Source organism: Leiobunum rupestre, chromosome 10 (assembly GCF_980474605.1).
Source record: "Leiobunum rupestre chromosome 10, qqLeiRupe1.1.hap1, whole genome shotgun sequence".
NCBI classification, from domain to species: Eukaryota; Metazoa; Arthropoda; class Arachnida; order Opiliones; family Sclerosomatidae; genus Leiobunum; species Leiobunum rupestre.
In genome coordinates, this window is record NC_143393.1 from 6313924 (window position 1) to 6331127 (window position 17204).

The 17204-nt window shown below is 34.7% G+C and overlaps 3 protein-coding genes across 4 annotated transcripts; 1 reads left to right on the top strand and 2 right to left on the bottom strand.

Annotated features, from left to right (window-relative positions):
• Nucleotides 1-138: 138 nt before the first annotated feature.
• pcm (5'-3' exoribonuclease pacman) lies at nucleotides 139-9499 on the bottom strand. Its single transcript, XM_090160839.1, has 35 exons — nucleotides 9360-9499; nucleotides 8973-9103; nucleotides 8781-8912; nucleotides 8622-8722; nucleotides 8342-8562; nucleotides 8183-8280; nucleotides 8045-8127; nucleotides 7900-7987; nucleotides 7604-7840; nucleotides 7453-7542; nucleotides 7324-7390; nucleotides 7110-7263; nucleotides 6966-7055; nucleotides 6748-6904; nucleotides 6566-6685; nucleotides 6333-6502; nucleotides 6148-6274; nucleotides 5997-6086; nucleotides 5817-5923; nucleotides 5586-5741; nucleotides 5217-5517; nucleotides 4968-5147; nucleotides 4810-4895; nucleotides 4533-4752; nucleotides 4282-4468; nucleotides 3932-4221; nucleotides 3597-3872; nucleotides 3316-3405; nucleotides 3011-3170; nucleotides 2895-2949; nucleotides 1972-2056; nucleotides 1749-1874; nucleotides 847-1458; nucleotides 688-774; nucleotides 139-629 (listed from the first exon to the last, which is right to left on the bottom strand). Exons 2-35 carry the CDS (start codon nucleotides 9045-9047, stop codon nucleotides 399-401), a joined length of 5349 nt encoding a protein of 1782 aa, XP_090016965.1. The 5' UTR covers nucleotides 9048-9103; nucleotides 9360-9499; the 3' UTR covers nucleotides 139-398.
• A 453-nt stretch (nucleotides 9500-9952) lies between these two features.
• Nucleotides 9953-12836, top strand: LOC149923452 (transcription initiation factor TFIID subunit 10-like). The gene is made up of 5 exons (XM_090160848.1): nucleotides 9953-10120; nucleotides 12053-12237; nucleotides 12380-12444; nucleotides 12506-12614; nucleotides 12677-12836. The coding sequence occupies exons 1-5, from the start codon at nucleotides 10105-10107 to the stop codon at nucleotides 12764-12766; spliced, it is 465 nt and encodes a 154-aa protein (XP_090016974.1). The 5' UTR covers nucleotides 9953-10104; the 3' UTR covers nucleotides 12767-12836.
• On the bottom strand, nucleotides 12831-15227 carry LOC149923453 (succinate dehydrogenase [ubiquinone] iron-sulfur subunit, mitochondrial-like). Of its 2 annotated transcripts, XM_090160845.1 has the most exons (10): nucleotides 15104-15227; nucleotides 14811-14959; nucleotides 14670-14741; nucleotides 14531-14589; nucleotides 14373-14458; nucleotides 14258-14315; nucleotides 14110-14188; nucleotides 13563-13679; nucleotides 13265-13489; nucleotides 12831-13202 (listed from the first exon to the last, which is right to left on the bottom strand). In XM_090160845.1, the coding sequence occupies exons 2-10, from the start codon at nucleotides 14868-14870 to the stop codon at nucleotides 13110-13112; spliced, it is 849 nt and encodes a 282-aa protein (XP_090016971.1). In that variant the 5' UTR covers nucleotides 14871-14959; nucleotides 15104-15227; the 3' UTR covers nucleotides 12831-13109. The 2 variants fall into 2 exon arrangements, with proteins under 2 accessions (XP_090016971.1, XP_090016972.1); XM_090160846.1 differs by lacking the exon at nucleotides 15104-15227 and having other exon boundaries at nucleotides 14811-15036.
• Nucleotides 15228-17204: the final 1977 nt, after the last annotated feature.

The window sequence follows — 17204 nt, forward strand, 5'->3', positions numbered from 1 at the left end:
ATATGCATACTATTCTAAATGCTCTGACAAAACAAGAGAAAGCACAGAAGCCATTTTGTCAAGGAATAATTACCCCCCACCTCCCTGTTTTATCATTACTCCCATGAGGAGGGAAAAATCACACAAAAATTGTAATTAACATTACAAATTTTAATTTTTTTGTACAAGTCACATAATACTCTACCCTTAAATATTGAAATAAATGACATACATTAGCTCAAATAATCATGAAACTGATAAAAGATGCCCTTTTAAAATTCACAAGACAGTTGAAAAGATTTCAGGGCTCAGTTTTTGAAATAAAATTTTGCAATGGGCAGAAAAAATCAATCATAGTTGTCTTACATAATACATGATTTTTACATTTAAAACTTTGTGTGGTTAAAAGTTTATTTTCACTATGACGGAGGTTGTTTATTAAATTTAACAGCAAGTCTGGATTTCCTTTTCTGGTGACTTATCACAGGTTCGCTTTCGTCCTTCTTAGCACTCACTGACTGAACAACATCCGGGGCTGTTGAGACTGCAAGTTCCTCCATTTGGTTCACCAAATTTTGTTTATTTCCTTCAGAGACATCAGTTCTAATGCTATGCTTTGATTGAGGATGTCCCGCTTGATTTCTAGCTACCTGTAGGTCACAAAAATTAGTATAGTAGTGTTTTCTCAATTACAGACAAAGGGCAAACCTGTGAAGGGATGAATTCATATTTATCTAGTTGCACTTTATTGGTGTTACTCGAATGATTCCAATCTGGATTATCATTGATTTTGGTCTATGAAAAATATCACATTTCATGAAAATCAGTCTAAATTTTCGTTACAATAAATAACAAATGCAAATTTACATATGCTTGATATGTCTGAGCATTGTTTAGTTGTCTGTTTGAAGATCCAGGTCCTCTGGATTGCCTCTCATCAGTTGACCCTTTCCTTCTGTTAGGGGATGATGGCTGCCATCCTTTGGCCCAATTATTTCCACGTCCGTGACCAACAAAAACTTGCTGTTGGTGATTTGGCTGGTGCACCTGATGGGTGTTTGACTTGGGAAATGGTTTGGGTTGAAATCTTGGCTGTTGGCTCATATCAGGAAAGTTAGGCTTCATCGGAGCAGTTGAGGAGTAGAAATAGTTGGGCTCATTTGACAACGCTTGCTTTTGCTGGTAATCTTGCAAAGCTCTTTCATTAATTTCCACAAAATTATACGGAATCGTGGACAGCACGGAAGGAGCTGGGTTACGAGTGCACGATAGGCTATTTGGAATTTTAGGAAGAGTAGCTGCGGCCATTGCTAAGGAAACCGGAGATGGAAAAGTACTAACAGGTGGGGAAAATCGTGGAGTGGCTGGTACAAAGTTCATTGGTGGGTGTAGTATTTGTGGTCTAGATATTGTACTAAATGCCGGTGGTAACGAAGGTCTTTGGAAGGCTTGAGAGTTTTGTAAGATAGTCATTGCACTCTGTAAAATATAAAAAGTCAATATAAAATAAAATAATGACTTAAAAATTTCTTGTTATGGTCACAATCTAATATGAGATGGATATTGAATACTGATATCATGATTTAACAGATTAATATTTATGTGAATAAACTGTCCATTAGTCAAGAAACTACGGACAGCAATTTTAAAAAATTTTTTAAAGATTTTTCTGAATGAAATGTGTGCTTGTTAACCTCAAAATCAGTATTATTATCTGGTAAATTTAGATATATGCCAACACAATAAATTTCAATACAATGTTTTCTTACAAAAGAGTTGGCTAAGTAAGAGAGGCCCTGTTCAGCTGCATTTTCTGAAGCCATTTGATTGTTAGAGGATGGTGCGCTTGTGAACTTCTCCCCAGTTGGAAAAGATAAAGTTGCAATTATTGTGCTCTGTTTAAATAATGAAGTTGATTTGAATGGTTGGACATTCTAACCCAAATCAAAATAATTGGATTGGAGATATAGTGCAGCCAAAATTATCACTAACCCCACTATTTGAAAAAGAATAACTCGGCACTCCTTTGTTAGAGTTGACCATATAATGAAGCAGTTGTGTGCAGTGGCTAGTTGTACTGAAAATTTAGAAAAAATATTGCTTAAAAATACTAGTAACATGGAAGTCTTAAATTTTGGATTCCAAGTTAAATCTACTACCAAAATATTATGGTGTTGAATATATAATAATATATAACTAAATTTGGTGCCTAAAGCCTTTGGCAGACACCATAAGTTTTTTTTTAACAAGCTTGAGTATATGAATGGTTTTATTTGGTTTTCAAATAAAAAAGAATCCTTTTACAAAAGGGCACCTCCGCTAGAAGGAGCTCAACCAGCATTTAAAAAAATATATATATTTATTGAAATACACTAATACGCATATAATAAGGGAGAAGACCCTTTTACAGGGGTACCGCCATTGTGTGTACATTTTTCATAATCTACTTGTTACTAGATGGCGTCATCAGTTTACAATCCAAAATAACAAAAATGATAATATCCGAGAAAGTCTAATTTAAATTGTGGTTATTTAAAAGCTGAAATTTTGTATAACTACATTTTCTAAAATATTTTATATAAACTTTCAGCTTGAAATAGCACTTAAATTATATAATAAATTTAAAAAATTTATTTTATTTTTTCAAATTTTGCGCCAAAATATACACGCTGGTGTCATCTAGTGTAGAAATACGAAATTAAAATTTTATACTCGATGGCGGTTTCTAAAGGTTTGTTTCCCTGTATGTAATATGCGAATTGGTGTATTACAGAGATTAAGATATTAAAATATTAAATAGCTACATTCAGATTTAGAAAATTATTTCTCTTTTAATATTCGTTGCTAATAAATATGTTATGAAATCCAAAATGGGCAAATCAAAAATTGGCTGAAAATAAAATTAAAATAAATACCTTGGTTGTTGCAATGGTTTTTGGGGGGCTTTAGAAGTTTCAGCTTTTAAGGCTGCTAAAAAAAAGATTTTTAAGGTTATATTAAAAAGTAAGGAGTAATGTATAGAAACAATTACTTTGAAATAGTTCCTGAACAGAAACAGGTTTTCCATAAACTACTGTATTCTTCCCTTTACCATCTTCGTTACTTGGAGAAGTTTTAAGGAAAACATTGGTTGGAACAGAACTTTGTTTCAGTCCATCCCAGATGCTCATAAATTCATTGTCCGAGGAAGACTTTAAAACCAAGAAAAAGTTAATTTAGGTTCAAAAGAACTCAACTATAACAGTTTTCACACAAGCAGAAAAAAGGTTTCATTTGAAATTAATTTAATGCTCCTTATTTTCCTTTGGGTGTGAAACCAGTTTACGACAATTATACCTTCTGCCCAGTGGATTTTTTGGCTGGCGTTCTTTGGCCAGTTTGGTCAGGTGAGGGCGAATCAAAGTTAAAACTACTATTCCAGCCAGCCTGTTAATTAATCCAAAGATCATATTGATTACTTTTAAACCTTTTTAATAGTGTATAAAAATTTTGTGAAAATAAAGTGATAATGTTTCTAAAAATAAAAACACGAATAATAATGATATATAAAAAAGGTAACAGCAGGCACGTGAATGACTTTTAAACTGTTTGATGAAAAAAAATCTATAAAACCCTACATTTCTGGGGACAAACGGAGAGTCCGGTGAATGATTAAACTGGTTTACGGAAGGATTATTGGTAGGAGTGCTCTGTTCATCACGAATCATAGCATTTTCTTCCATGGATTCTTCGGAAGACGTTTTAGAAGCCATATCTTTAAACTTTTGCATTCTCGATTTTGTCTGTTGTTTCGAGGCCTCAGATTTATGTGACAAAATAGTCATTTGACATTTCTTTGTGGGAGACTTGGATTGTTCCGTACGATCAACAGATGGAACTATGCTGCTCAATGCCTAATGATAAAAAACTTATCAATATAAATACCAGTTACAACTATCTTATTGAAATGTACCTTAGAATACAATCTACTATTAGAAGGAACTTCATTCCTCATAGCTTGTCTTCTATTGTCATTGTTCTTGAAGCTATTAGCGATATTGGTTGCAGTTCGAACAGAGTTGGCTTGAGTTATTGAACTGGCCTTTGAAGGGGAGCCGGACAACTTCCTTTTTCCATAAGTCAAATTTAAGAGACTACAAGGCCTGAGACGATAACCCCTGCGTGATGAACTGAAGATGGTCAAGGCACCTGCGAATTCTTCGTCAAATAATACGTCCAACATGGTGTCAGAGTCAGGTTCACCTGCATCACAATAAGAAAGTTAATGTACAAAACAATGAAAATTATTAGTTTAATACTTACTGTTGTGAATTCCAACAACAGTTCCCCTAAACCCTAACGGTACGGATGCTCCTTCTGATACATGTACAACCCTATCGTACAAACAAAAATTTGTCTTTGGGTCAGGAGAGGATGAGCCATGAATGCTGTGAGGCCTATACAAATCTTGAGGCGAGACTTTAACAATTTGGTACGGTTGACTCTCCTTCTATAAGACCATTATAAATGATTAAATAAAAAAGTTTTACATATGGTTGTGAAAATTTTTATACTGATTTGTTTAAGGTCAGTTTCTCCAACTCTTCCACAACGGCGAGATCAAGTACCTCCGCACCGCAAGTTTGTCTTTCTTTGGCTGAAAGTGGCAATGAATCTAGCCAAGTTTTAACATTTTTTATGTATTCTTTCCCATTTTGCGAAGGAAACAAGGAATCAACGTGAACTACATCCTGATCTAACAAGGTAGTTACAGCTTCAAATAATTCTGGAAATCTGTCAAATATGCGATTAAAAATTTTGTTGTCACAAAATTCAAAGCTTCAAGTCTACTTCGAAACGTATTCCATCATAGCGGTCAATGTCTTTTGAGAATAGAGCCAAGAGCCATCGGGTAACTTCTTGGAATATCCATGAACCTAAAAAATTACCGACTTGTTTAATATTCGAGTTAACAAAAGTCAGTTTGTAAATATATGCAGTATACACACCTCTTGATTTCTCTTATTAAACTTCAAATTAAGCCCAATATTAATTTTGGTCGGATTCATACTCTCCAACGAATTAGTTTGGACAAAAAATGTTCCTGTAAACCTTGATAGCAAATAGCTGCTAACCCCTAATTTTTGGGCAAGGACATTTCCCCTGTGATAACTATTATTAGTTAAAGTCTATTATAAAAGATTACTATTTAGTATATTAAAATATTAAGAGTAAATGTTATATTTGGTAAATTGTACCTTTTCATTAGCCATAACGCGTGAAAAATCCGGTTCCAATGGTGAAAATAATTTTATTTCCAACTTAATACCAGAATCATCATCCACTCTCTTCACGACATGAGCTTCATGACCGTGATTCTTGTAATTTATGATGAAACAAACAGTTTCTGGTGAATAAAGATCTTCAACGCTTTCGAAGCTTCTTATGTTAGGTTGTTCAACAGCTAATTCCTCGACTATGCCTTGATAAGGATAATAGCTAGTCTGATCAGACCAAATCTTTTCTTTCACCACCCTCCCATCATTCTCGCATTTGAAGCTACGATAGAAAATTACGTAATGTAAATATTAAAAAAAAAATTGTATTTCAGTAAAGTTCTAGCTCACCGTATGCCAGTCAGTAAATTAACATGAATAAGTACGTCTATGTTTTTAAACACAATGCCAAATCTTTCCAATTGCTTTTCTTTAATATTGTTGCATTGCTTGGAATAGATCTGTTTTTGACTATTCGATAAAGATTGCCCTTTATCTTCTTTTTTCCTAAAAGTAAAGAATTAAAAGTGAAAAAAAAAAATGGGATTTGAACAAGAAGCGAAACGATTGGGAAATTCTTACTGTATATTCACTTCTCCATTTATCACAGCAAACACTTTGGCTTTTGTCAAATGAGGCCAGCCTACATAGACTGTTTTACCAATTAGTTTGGCAGCAGATCCTATTGTCTTAATACAAAAATAGTAATATTTGAAAACCGTAATCTACGCGTGAAAAGATGGGGTACCAAAGGAGCAATACCAGATCATCTTTTTCTTTGACAGTTAACATCATATTTTCCTTCCTCGAAACCATCTGGAACACTTTGACCTTCTCATTACGCAACTCAGCCTAATAGTAATTCTAAATTTAATAAAAAGTTGGATAAAAAAATTTAAAATTTATTAATTACAGTGTGTTCAATGTGTCGAAGAGTAGGAAATCCGGGAAAGTAGACCTCCAAACGAACTCCAGGACAAAGGCCTTTGAGAATTTTATTTCTTGGCAGTAGAAATCCATCCTTGGGAATTTCTTTGCACCTAACAAAATAACGTAAGATAAAAAAAAATACTCTGAAACACCAACTTGTAGACTTACAAAGCGTGATTAAAACTAATATTAGGAAAGACAGACGTCTTGGTTGAACAATATGGACCCAATGACTGGGGTGAAAAAGTGAACAATAAATGTGGACCGTGCGTATTTCGTTTCTTTTCCTCATCGGATAATTGATTCAACAAAGGGGTCATACAACTCAACAATAATTTCTAAAAGAAGGAAAATATATCGATCTATTCACAAAAAATGATTACAGAATTCGTTCAATTTACTTCATCGATGAATGGTATCAAAACTACAGCTTCCCATTCTTGTTGTTTTCCATTCAAATCGGTTTTAAAATCTTCCGGGTAGTAGCTCTTAACTGGTGAATTTTCGCTGGTCATTAATGACTGTAACACATCAACTCTTACTTAACAAAAAAATGTCATATTTAGAAAAAGTAATTTTCTACCTGAAAGGGTTTTGGCAGTAATTTTTTACTAGCTGCTGGCAAAACAGCTAGAAGTTGCTCGTAAGGTAAAAATGGGGTTCCTTGATCAAAATCTAGTTTGATATCGGAAAAATCATGGACATCGGATATGTAAGGCGCATAATGATGAGGATAGTACCTAAACGTAAATGTTTGTAAATTAACATCTAAGACCCATAAAATTTCTAAAGAAAACTTACCAACTCCAAGAAGCTATGCCATTGTAATAATAATGCAGGTTCCATTGAATTGCTCGTACATATTCGTAAGCTTGCTCTTTCAAGACTTCCCTAAAAGATAAGTTCAAGTAACTCATTCAAAATTAAGATGAAAAACCAACATACTTATCAACATTAGCGTAGTCTAATTTATTCATATAATAGTCCCGTTTATGTTGACTAAACTCCAAGTCCAACATTTCTTCATTATCTTCACTGATATCTTCCTCAGTTTCATAAGAATCACCAAAATCAAGATCAAGAAGCTTTCCAACAGCAGCTACACGCAATAAAGAATTAAACCCCCATGACAACATAATACACTTCACAGAAAACTTACGCTGCCCATTGACACTCTCAATATTTTCCAAATTCCCACCCAAGACATCTAAAAATCCATTCTCATCCTAGTTGGAGTAAAAAAATGCTACACTATTTATCTTAAATTGGGTCCTAAATTTGGATTTACATTTGCCGCGTTTCCACGCTTTGGTCGGCTGCACTTGGCTTCAAAATATCTCAAATCAGCCGATTCATCACTAAATTTTTCTCTGTCAAGCTATAGATAAAATTTTTAATTTTTTTTGTCATTATTTTAGGGAGTTAAACCATATACGTACCTGTCCCAATTTAGCCAAAAATTTTTGAAACCTCTCAAGATTTAAATGACCACTTTCATTAATATAACCGCCAAGAGTGGGTAAAACTTCAATATAAGAACTGTACAAAATTGGAAGTGCATCATTTTGAATGTGCATCGAAGGAATGTTCGGAATAAAATCATTTCCAACGAGGAACCCCATTAAAACCCAATCATCTATTATCGCTTCCAAGTCAAATGGGAACTGTAACTTTTCCTGAAAGAATTGAAAGTGAGAACGTCTGAGCAATTTCAAACAACTAGTTAGAGATATACTTTAACGGATGAAAATTCATGCTCTAAGTATTCTCTCATGAGAGACAAATGAAGCAAGTGAAAAGTCACGTTCTCTGGCACCAAAGATCTAAAAAACATTTGATTGAGAGTTGAACTTAACAGTGACCGATTTAATAAAGCATACTTCTTCTGATTCTTGGAACCAAACTTAACTTCTTCTCGTAGTAAAGAAAAATGAGGTTCATGAGAACAAAGACCAAGCATTATCTGAAGATATAAAGTTTAAACAAATATTATTTTGGACCAAAAACACTCGGCTTACCAAATCTGCATCTAGCCCGTATAAACAATGTTTGGTATCTGGATCATAATTAGGTTGAGATTTTTGGAATCTGATGAAGTCCATAACCTTGTGTTCACCTAGAAATATGATTAATCAGAAAAGTGTTTCCACATACGGATAATTATACTTGAATCTTACCTTCACCAGGGGTCTCGTGTCCAGACAAATAAACATTGACTCCTTGCCAAAGTTTATCTGATGAAATCTTTGAAGTGACAAAGTATTTGAGTTGAGTGTTAAGCCTTGTCATAAATTCTGTTCCAGGCGTGATGCAATTTGAATCAAATCGCTCTTCGGTTGGTAAAATTTCCCCTTTACTAATAGCTTCCTTCTCTTTAGCTTCGGCTTCTCGCGCAGCTCTGGAAGTGTTTTAAATCATCATTAAGCAGTTTTCAGCTACCATATTAAGGAATATTACCTGAATCTTCTTCCTCTTTGCTGGTTCATCTTAGCTCTAGGTGCAACACCATCAACAGCCATGAAAAAAACTTTACGTGGTTTGATCATACGAAATAAAAACTAAAACAAAACTAGTTTAGTAATAGCAATAAAGAACAAAAAAATTTAATCAGTTTACCTCTATGTAATGAAATATGTTAAGAAATATATCATCCTCTGATATACGAAAATGAGGATCTTCGTCATTTGGATGCGAACAGTTATGAATTATTCCATTCATGTCCAGGTACAAATTGTCAAAATCAGGAATCTGGTTGGAAAGAGATTGTCACAAAAATTGTAAAATTTATAGAGTACTTTGAAGTTTTACCTGATAATCTTTGACAACTTCACTCAAACAAGGATAACGTTCGCTAATCCAGCGATAAAATTTTGGAACTCCCATGATTGCTATACACTGTTACTTCTGATCTTGCCTGTTGTTTTTCACTTATGAGAGGCCTGATACAAGTTTAATGAAATCGGTGAAAAATTCTGAAACCCCTTAAGTTTCTTAAACAAAACTGCAAGTCCCAGGACCACAAACACATGTAGACAAATAAAAGGACCAGAAAATATTGAACTGGGCCTTGGTTTCTTTCAATGACTTCAAAATTTAACTTAAACCGCTGTCTTAAAACGTTTTTATATATTATTATAATTGGTAAAATAAACAATTTAAGTTTGAATAAATTAAATAAAAAAACACAAAATTTACCTTATTTTCTACAAGGGAAAGGCCAACGGCCAAACAAACTGCTGGCACAAAAATAAGATGATTATTGATTTTCCAAAATGCAGAGTTGCCATGTAACTTCAAGAAATCTCGCCAAAACTTATGGAAAGTAGCCAAATCACCTCGACATTCAACTTGTCAATATCCAAAAAGCTCCTTAGTTTAAATTTTAATAAACCAAAAAATGGTATTAAAATCCATATTAAGAAAATCTAATAGCTTGACCACTGGCACTGAGTCAGGTTTTTTTTATCAGAGATTATGATGTGTGGTCTGTGGGACATCATAAATGCGTTCATGATTCAAACAACTGAATAATCAGGCGTGAGAACCTTCAGATATGTGTAACGGCCACACCAACGGGGTGATACTTGACGATAGGGATGGGACACCCGTGGCGGAAGTATAACAGCCACCCGTTGGGGGAGTGGTGGTTATCCTCGCACGGCCATCCACATTATCTGCCACCCAGACGTTGTGGCTTGGGATTTAGTCCCCGCAGTCTGTCTCTTCTATTTAACGAAATAATAGAAGACCTAAATTGAGCGGCTGCAAACTCACCCAAAAGTTAGATAAAAACGCTCAATTTGGCTATGAAAATTTTTACTTAAAAAAGTGCTTTAGATAGAAGTTGTTGCTTTGGTGGCATTCTAAAGTTTTAACTAAGGCTGCTTTCCTGAACAAGAGTGTTTATTATTTTCGGCAAATCTTTTCGTTACTACAAAAAATGTCATTCAATCAGGGTGAGATATCTTCTTTTTTCAATATAATAAGCATTTGTTGTGAGAAACAAAAAATAAAAATAAAATAGGGTAAATGTTGGCCTCTCTAATGTAAACACTGGAACACTCTCAAACATTTTATTTGTTACATTGACCACCTATCACATACATTTACAATGCAATTACAAGGTTTCCCTAATGGTCCACAGTATTCACAGAGGGGCTAACCACTCTTAGAAAGTCTGTACACCGGATTGCACTTAGATTAGCACTGTCAAAGGCAGGGACTTCAAAGATTACGCGTAATCCCATTAGTACAGTCAAAGGTACGGCTCTGTACACCGATTACGAGGAGTGATCAGCCCCTCGGTATTCACACAACACCTTAATGTCAGTTTCCTACTTGCATGATTTAATGTTAGCCTCTCTAATATAAACACTGGAACACTCTCAAACATATTTTATTTGTTACATTGACCTTGGATTAATAATATGTTATAATCCAAGCACCTATTACATACATTTACAATGCAATTACAAGGTTTCCCTAATGGTCCACAGTATTCACACAACACCTTAATGTCAGTTTCCTACTTGCATGATTTAAAAGTACATAAAAAGCTTAATTTGGGTAGCGTGCTATGTTATTCTGGAACCTTTGTGCTGTATTTTGGTTGTTCATTAGTTATTTGACTATGTTGCTCCATAGTTAAATTTGGAGTTTCAGGTTTATCCGCCCAGTGCAATATAATTTCTTGATCACTTGGCAAACTTTTCATGAATGGAGTAGAGTGATAAGCTTGTTTGAGGTACCTCCACAAACCGTTAAGATCTTGGTTAATTTCAAAATTTTTCAAATAATTAGTGGCCACTCGTATATGATGTAGTTTTGGCAATAATTCACAGTCAATATGAGTTAGATAATCAGAGCATAGATACAACTTGCCAGTCTCAGTCAAGTATGTATCTAATTTGGTTAATTCCGCAACCAAACTGCTAGAATCTTTCGAGACTTCCTTCACAAAGAAACAAAATTTCTGAAACAAATCTTTGCTAACTTGAACAGCTTCAGCTTCCTCATAGGCCAGGGTAGGCATGGGAAAGGTTAAATCTAAATATTCCACTATGTCATCAACATTATCCAAAGAATCGTCGTTGTGCAATATGGCTGGTACACGCCGTAATGTCAGTTTTTTGAACTCCTCAGGTGGTTTGGCCAAATTTACAGTAGCAACGCGAAAGGATAGTTTATTAGCCTCCGCTTTTATAATCAATATCATAAAAATACGTTGGCAGAAGGGGCAAGCACCGTATCGTTTTCCATCCGCGCCAGCTTTCACAAACAGTGTTACTTGTGGCAGAGCTAAATTCATTGTATACCACAAATGCTACAACAAAAATATTTTTTTTTCTTATACAGGGAGCAAAAAGCCAAACTATTGTAGCTAGTCCACAAAAAACAGGAAGTTTATATATAGTTTCTAAAAAGTCAGTTGCCAAAAAGGAACCTTTCAAAAGGGCAAAATTACACTCTATACTAGTCCACAGTTGTAACTGCTACTTTTCTTAAACGCTTTTAATTAGTGGCTTACTAAGGGCTATAGCAATCTTTCATCAAGCCTTAATAGCTAATAAATTTAGCAAACTGCCGCGGTCTTAACTTTAATTGGGTGGGAAGAGGACATTTCTCTTTAACGCGTATAGTTCTTATATATTCCAGTACATAGCCCCATCCCTAGCTCAAGCTGCCTTCTAAAATAAGTTTCTAGACGTTCTTCCCATTTTGGTGGATTTCCAGAGGATGAAATCTATTTTTAGAACGAACTTCCCTCCAGGCCTCTTATCTAAAGGGCATTTTGGAGAAAGACTTATGCCAATGCTAGCAAATTTAAATATGCGCTTTAAATAGAAAATATTTTTTTTAGAATGTGTTCTTATTTTTTTTAACAACAGGTGTTCCTGTCACCCCCGCAACTTCCGCCATTGCAAGTCTGCTAGTTTCGGGAAATAATCTTGGCAATCAAAATGTGAACCCAAATAATTCAGTAGTTGGAGCTACTGCCAATGCTCCCCAGGAAAATAAAAACGTCACTCCATTGGCTGATTTCCTATTACAATTGGAAGATTATACACCTACAGTAAGCTTCATTTGTTTTTAACCATCAGTCAGAAGCTAACAATTCGCTTGTAGGACCTGAGCACAGACTTTACTGTTTCAGTGCCTTTGACTGAACTGTCAGCTTACTTCGATTACGAAATTACGTTATTTTTCTTCTGTAGATCCCAGATCCAGTAACAGCCTACTATTTGAACTGCGCTGGATTTGAAGCTTCCGATCCCCGAATGTAACTTATTTTTTATACAAGATTTTAATTGTTACTTGCTCATTGAATTTTATTTCTTTAGCGTTCGTTTGATCTCATTGGCTGCGCAAAAATTTATTTCGGATATTGCAAATGACGCTCTACAACATTGCAAAATGAGAGGGGCTGGACAGAGCAAAAAAGCTAGCAAGGTTAATCAAATATTCAATTTAAAGCTAATTTCCTTAATTTAAACCACTTTTAAATAACACAGGACAAGCGTTATACTTTGACAATGGAAGATCTAACTCCGGCTTTGACTGAATATGGAATCAATGTCAAGAAACCCCATTACTTTGTATAATTACTTATTTTAAATCATTGCAAATCAAGTTGTAAATACGTATTGAAATTATTAAAGCTTCCAATTTAAACATGGATTTCATTGTTTATTTAATGCAAACATGAAAATATTCATTTAAAGCCCTATCATTTTTTGCAATAAATAAACTCGTATACGCTATCTTACAGAAAAACCCAAAAATCCAGAGAGAGATTGGTTTTGGGAAAGGGAAGAAAAATACTAATGAGGTCTACAGATCTTGGAATTTTTCTTCATTTTAAGGAAATTAACAGCAAATGCTCCTAAAATTGCTTAAATTATTAAGCAACTACATGCTTTCTTAAATTACTCTCTCTTTTTACAATCAAACAGTTCCCGATAACTGAGGTTTGTCCTTTTTCACTATTCCAGACATCAATTTCTTCAATTCTCCAATTGACCTGCCAGGGTTAAGTCCCTAAAAGAGGAAAATTTAGTTAAGAGGGGTTTTCTGTGTCATGTAGTGGTATAGTGCAATACCTTGGGACATGTTTTGGTGCAATTCATGATTGTGTGGCACCGATAAACTGAAAAGGGATCTTTCAGTTTTTCTAAGCGCTCTTCCGTGGCTTCATCCCTAGAATCAATCACCCATCGATAGGCTTGCATAAGTACTGCAGGTCCTAAGTAACGATCACTGTTCCACCAGTAGCTGGGACAAGAAGTTGAGCAGCAGGCGCATAAAATGCATTCGTAGAGACCATCCTAATTAAAGGGTGTAACACGTGCATTTTTTGCATTAGCAACGGTAAAATTGAAGTTAATTTGGGGACAATACCAATTTTTTTCGATCATCAATGCTCTGCAAGTTCTGCTTTTCACCCAATTTCACGTCAGACTTAGTTTGAAGCCAAGGTTGGATTGATTTATACTGTTCATAGAAGTTGTTCATATCCTGAAACCAAAAAATGTTATTTAGGCATGTTTGATCTCCAGAGAGTAAAACTTAACCAGTGGCGTAGCCAGGCCCCCCCCCCCCCCAAACGTATGGTCTCACTTTACCAGTTTACTACTTTCCTTAATTTTTTTGTTTAATGTTTGTTTTCGTTTCTTATCTCTTTTTAAAGAAAAATTAGTGTACTTTTGGGTTTTTTTTTTTTGTCATTATTATTTTCGTTTTTTTTTCTGCTAATGATTGTGCTCCCGCATTTTCTTGTCGGTGATGCCGCTCCGTTTCGAAGGAGTGTACGTTTGTACGATCAAAAAATAAACCTTTAACCTTTCATACCTATAAATATTTTTATTTTTTAACTTTTTTTCAATGGTGTGCCCCCCCCCCCCCCCCCCGAAACAAAACCCTGGCTACGCCACTGAACTTAACTAACCGGAACAAGATCCTTGATCACGTACATGTGAGGCAATGGGTAGATTTTAGTTGGTTTAGTCAAATTTTCATCAATTTTGCTAAAATAAAGAATATTTCAATAACATTTTGTCATACCCCTACCCAAGATTTCACATAATCTTTCTTACCAAATGCATGCTAAGGTATTGATTCCACCAATATTCATAGCACATGAACCACAAATACCTGAATCGTAAAATACATTAAATACACCCTTCATCAAATTGCATTAATATATCTGACCTTCCCGACATGACCTTCTAAAGGTCAAGGTGGGATCCATTTCGTTTTTGATTTTAATTAATGCATCCAGAACCATGGGTCCGCAGCTTCAGAACAATTAAAAGTTAAATTTGGAAGAAAATAATGTGGTAGTTGTGTCATAAGAAAAACAATCTTACGCATTTAGGTCAATATCGTAGGTTTGCATCTGCGGTTTATCTCCTGGCTTATTTGGATCCTGAGATTATTATCGGAAACAAACAAATCATCAACTTGTCAAAATTATTTGATAAGCTGATAGAGAACATTGTTACATACATATCTGTACACTGAAAATGGTTTTACTCTTGTTTGTGGAACCGAAGCTGCAGCCGTTTGAGCAGCACGCACCTTATATTTTTAATTTACCAAATTTTAAACATGTTAATTGAGCATAAAAAGCTCAGTACTTCAACTTACAGTAATTCCTTTAGTCACAACATTGAAACCCACTAGTAGAGCGTTTTTACTTCCAAACATATTGAATTTAAATTTTCAAACTTTTATCAATCAGTTCTGAGGGAGCCTTGAGCCTAGGACTAGACTTTCTGCCTTTCACGGCCAGTTATCTACAGAATATCGGTTATGATGATAAGATAAGATTACAGTTTAAAGTAATTAAAGTTAAAATTAATCATTGGCTTTAGGCATAGGTTTAATTAATTATTTACGGTAAAGTTAATAAATCGTATGTTACTGTTACATAATCTTACCAACAGCAGTTTTGGCTAGAAGGGATTTAAAAATGACTACCACTAAAAATGAAACGTTACATAACATTTCGACCAATAATATCACCGAAATTGTACGCGCCCTACACTTTTTCAACCAAACAAATTTAAGGCGCTAAATATGAATGTTTTAAAAGAATTCCTAATCGGGATAATATTAAAATTTTGTATTACAAATGAATTGGGTAAGAAAAGAGTTTTATCTTCTACACAGTTACATTTATAATAAAGCCCCAAAAAAAATCATTTAAAGATTTAAGATTTATTCTTAGACTTGTACAAAACTGTTACAGCCTTTTTGTAGCAGGGCGGCTCACCTTTTATAAAGGGAGCTCATTCAATACATATTACCATAAGCATATGTAACATAATTACTCATAAGTATACCACTAGTTCTATTTCTTCACTAACGGTTTGCTTCACAGATATTGCGTCATCCGTACCCTACGTAATATTTGACGTCATATTTGATGTCATATATGACGTCATCCAATCTCAAATGTCGATTAAGCCGTCGCCCAACCATTGAGTTGGGAATAAATAGAGGTACAAATAAATCTGGCTAGCGCGGGACCAATTTCGTTCAATATGGAGACTTTTTAAACTATATCGTTCAACCGTAGCGGCATCTGTCTCTAGTGGTGGCAACTATATTGCAATTGAATTTTTGCGCGTATCATATAACTTTACAAAATATAGATGGCGCTACCACCCAATTATAAAGATGAATATCGTACAGTCTTCTCAGAACAGGTCCCGCGTAACCATGGCAACCGAAATGGTAATTGTAATTCTAGCAGTATTATTCCCAATTCAATGCGCCCAACTAGCTTTACGTCTGATAAACTGACGGCCATTATTTTAGTAAACAAACCGGTTTGAACAACCAAGGCTTAGGAGCTAAAATGTAATTAATTTGCAAATTAATTAAGTTCTCGGGGACTCACGTTCTAAACTAAATTTGCATTGTGAAATAAAAGTAGCAGGTTTATTGAAAAAATAGTTGAAATTCAGGTTGATCTTTTCTGGCGCATCTACAAGGTTGGTTTGCAGATTCTTTTGATCCTAGGCCTAGCTCTTCTAGGCTTGATATGGGTTTTAATAACGATGGTGGAATATCCCACTTCGACGACTTGTTCCATTTTCGGAAAGCGATCACTTATTGGTCATTTTCCCCAACCTTTTATTTTTCTAAATTACTCATTATTTAACTTCATCCGCACAAACCGAGCGAGTTTATAAATTTCAATAAAGATACATTGGGCTGACTAAAATTCCAACGCGAAAAATCCTTCTCAATTTAGAGGTTTTCCATTGGCTTAAATACATATGTTAGTAGCCAATAGTGTGACTCCCAAAATTACTAGGATGAATAAAAAGGTTAAAATCTAACGTAGTCCACCTTTTTACTGGTTCGTGGTGAAACAAACCGTTAGTGAAGATTTTTGAATGGAATAAAGGTACAGTGGCATACTTATGAGTAATTATGTTACATATGCCATAAGTGTATAATATTATTACATAAGTGTGACACTTCCTATTCTTCACTGAAGAACTATTCACAAGACAGACTGCATTACGGGCTTCGTCGACGTTTTGCGTCCGCTCGCTAACGCGTCACACGTAGCCTTTGACAGCGCCTCGCTAGGGGGAGATTTTCTTCTTGTGAAGACGTCACGCCGATACTAGCTCTCAGTAAAAGTTTCCCCAAAGTGACAAACTTATAGAACAATATTATAGACTTATGATATTACATATGAAATTGAGGTGTAAACAAGATGTCACAAATAATCCCCCGATGTATTAACTATATTTTAAATATTAAATTTAAATTTTAAAGAGAAATTTTATAATAAAAAACATTTTCGAGTTACCTGGTTTTGAAAAAAAGTAGCGAAACGCGAATACTTTAATAATTTTAATTATTTTGAGACAAACCGCATTTTTAGAGTTACATGGTTTTAAAAATAAGGGAGCGAAACGCGTTAATTTAAATTGATTTCCAAACAAACCGAATTTTTCAAGTTACATGGTTTTGAAATAAGGTAGATGGCGTCTGTATCAATTGGTACGAAATTCAAAT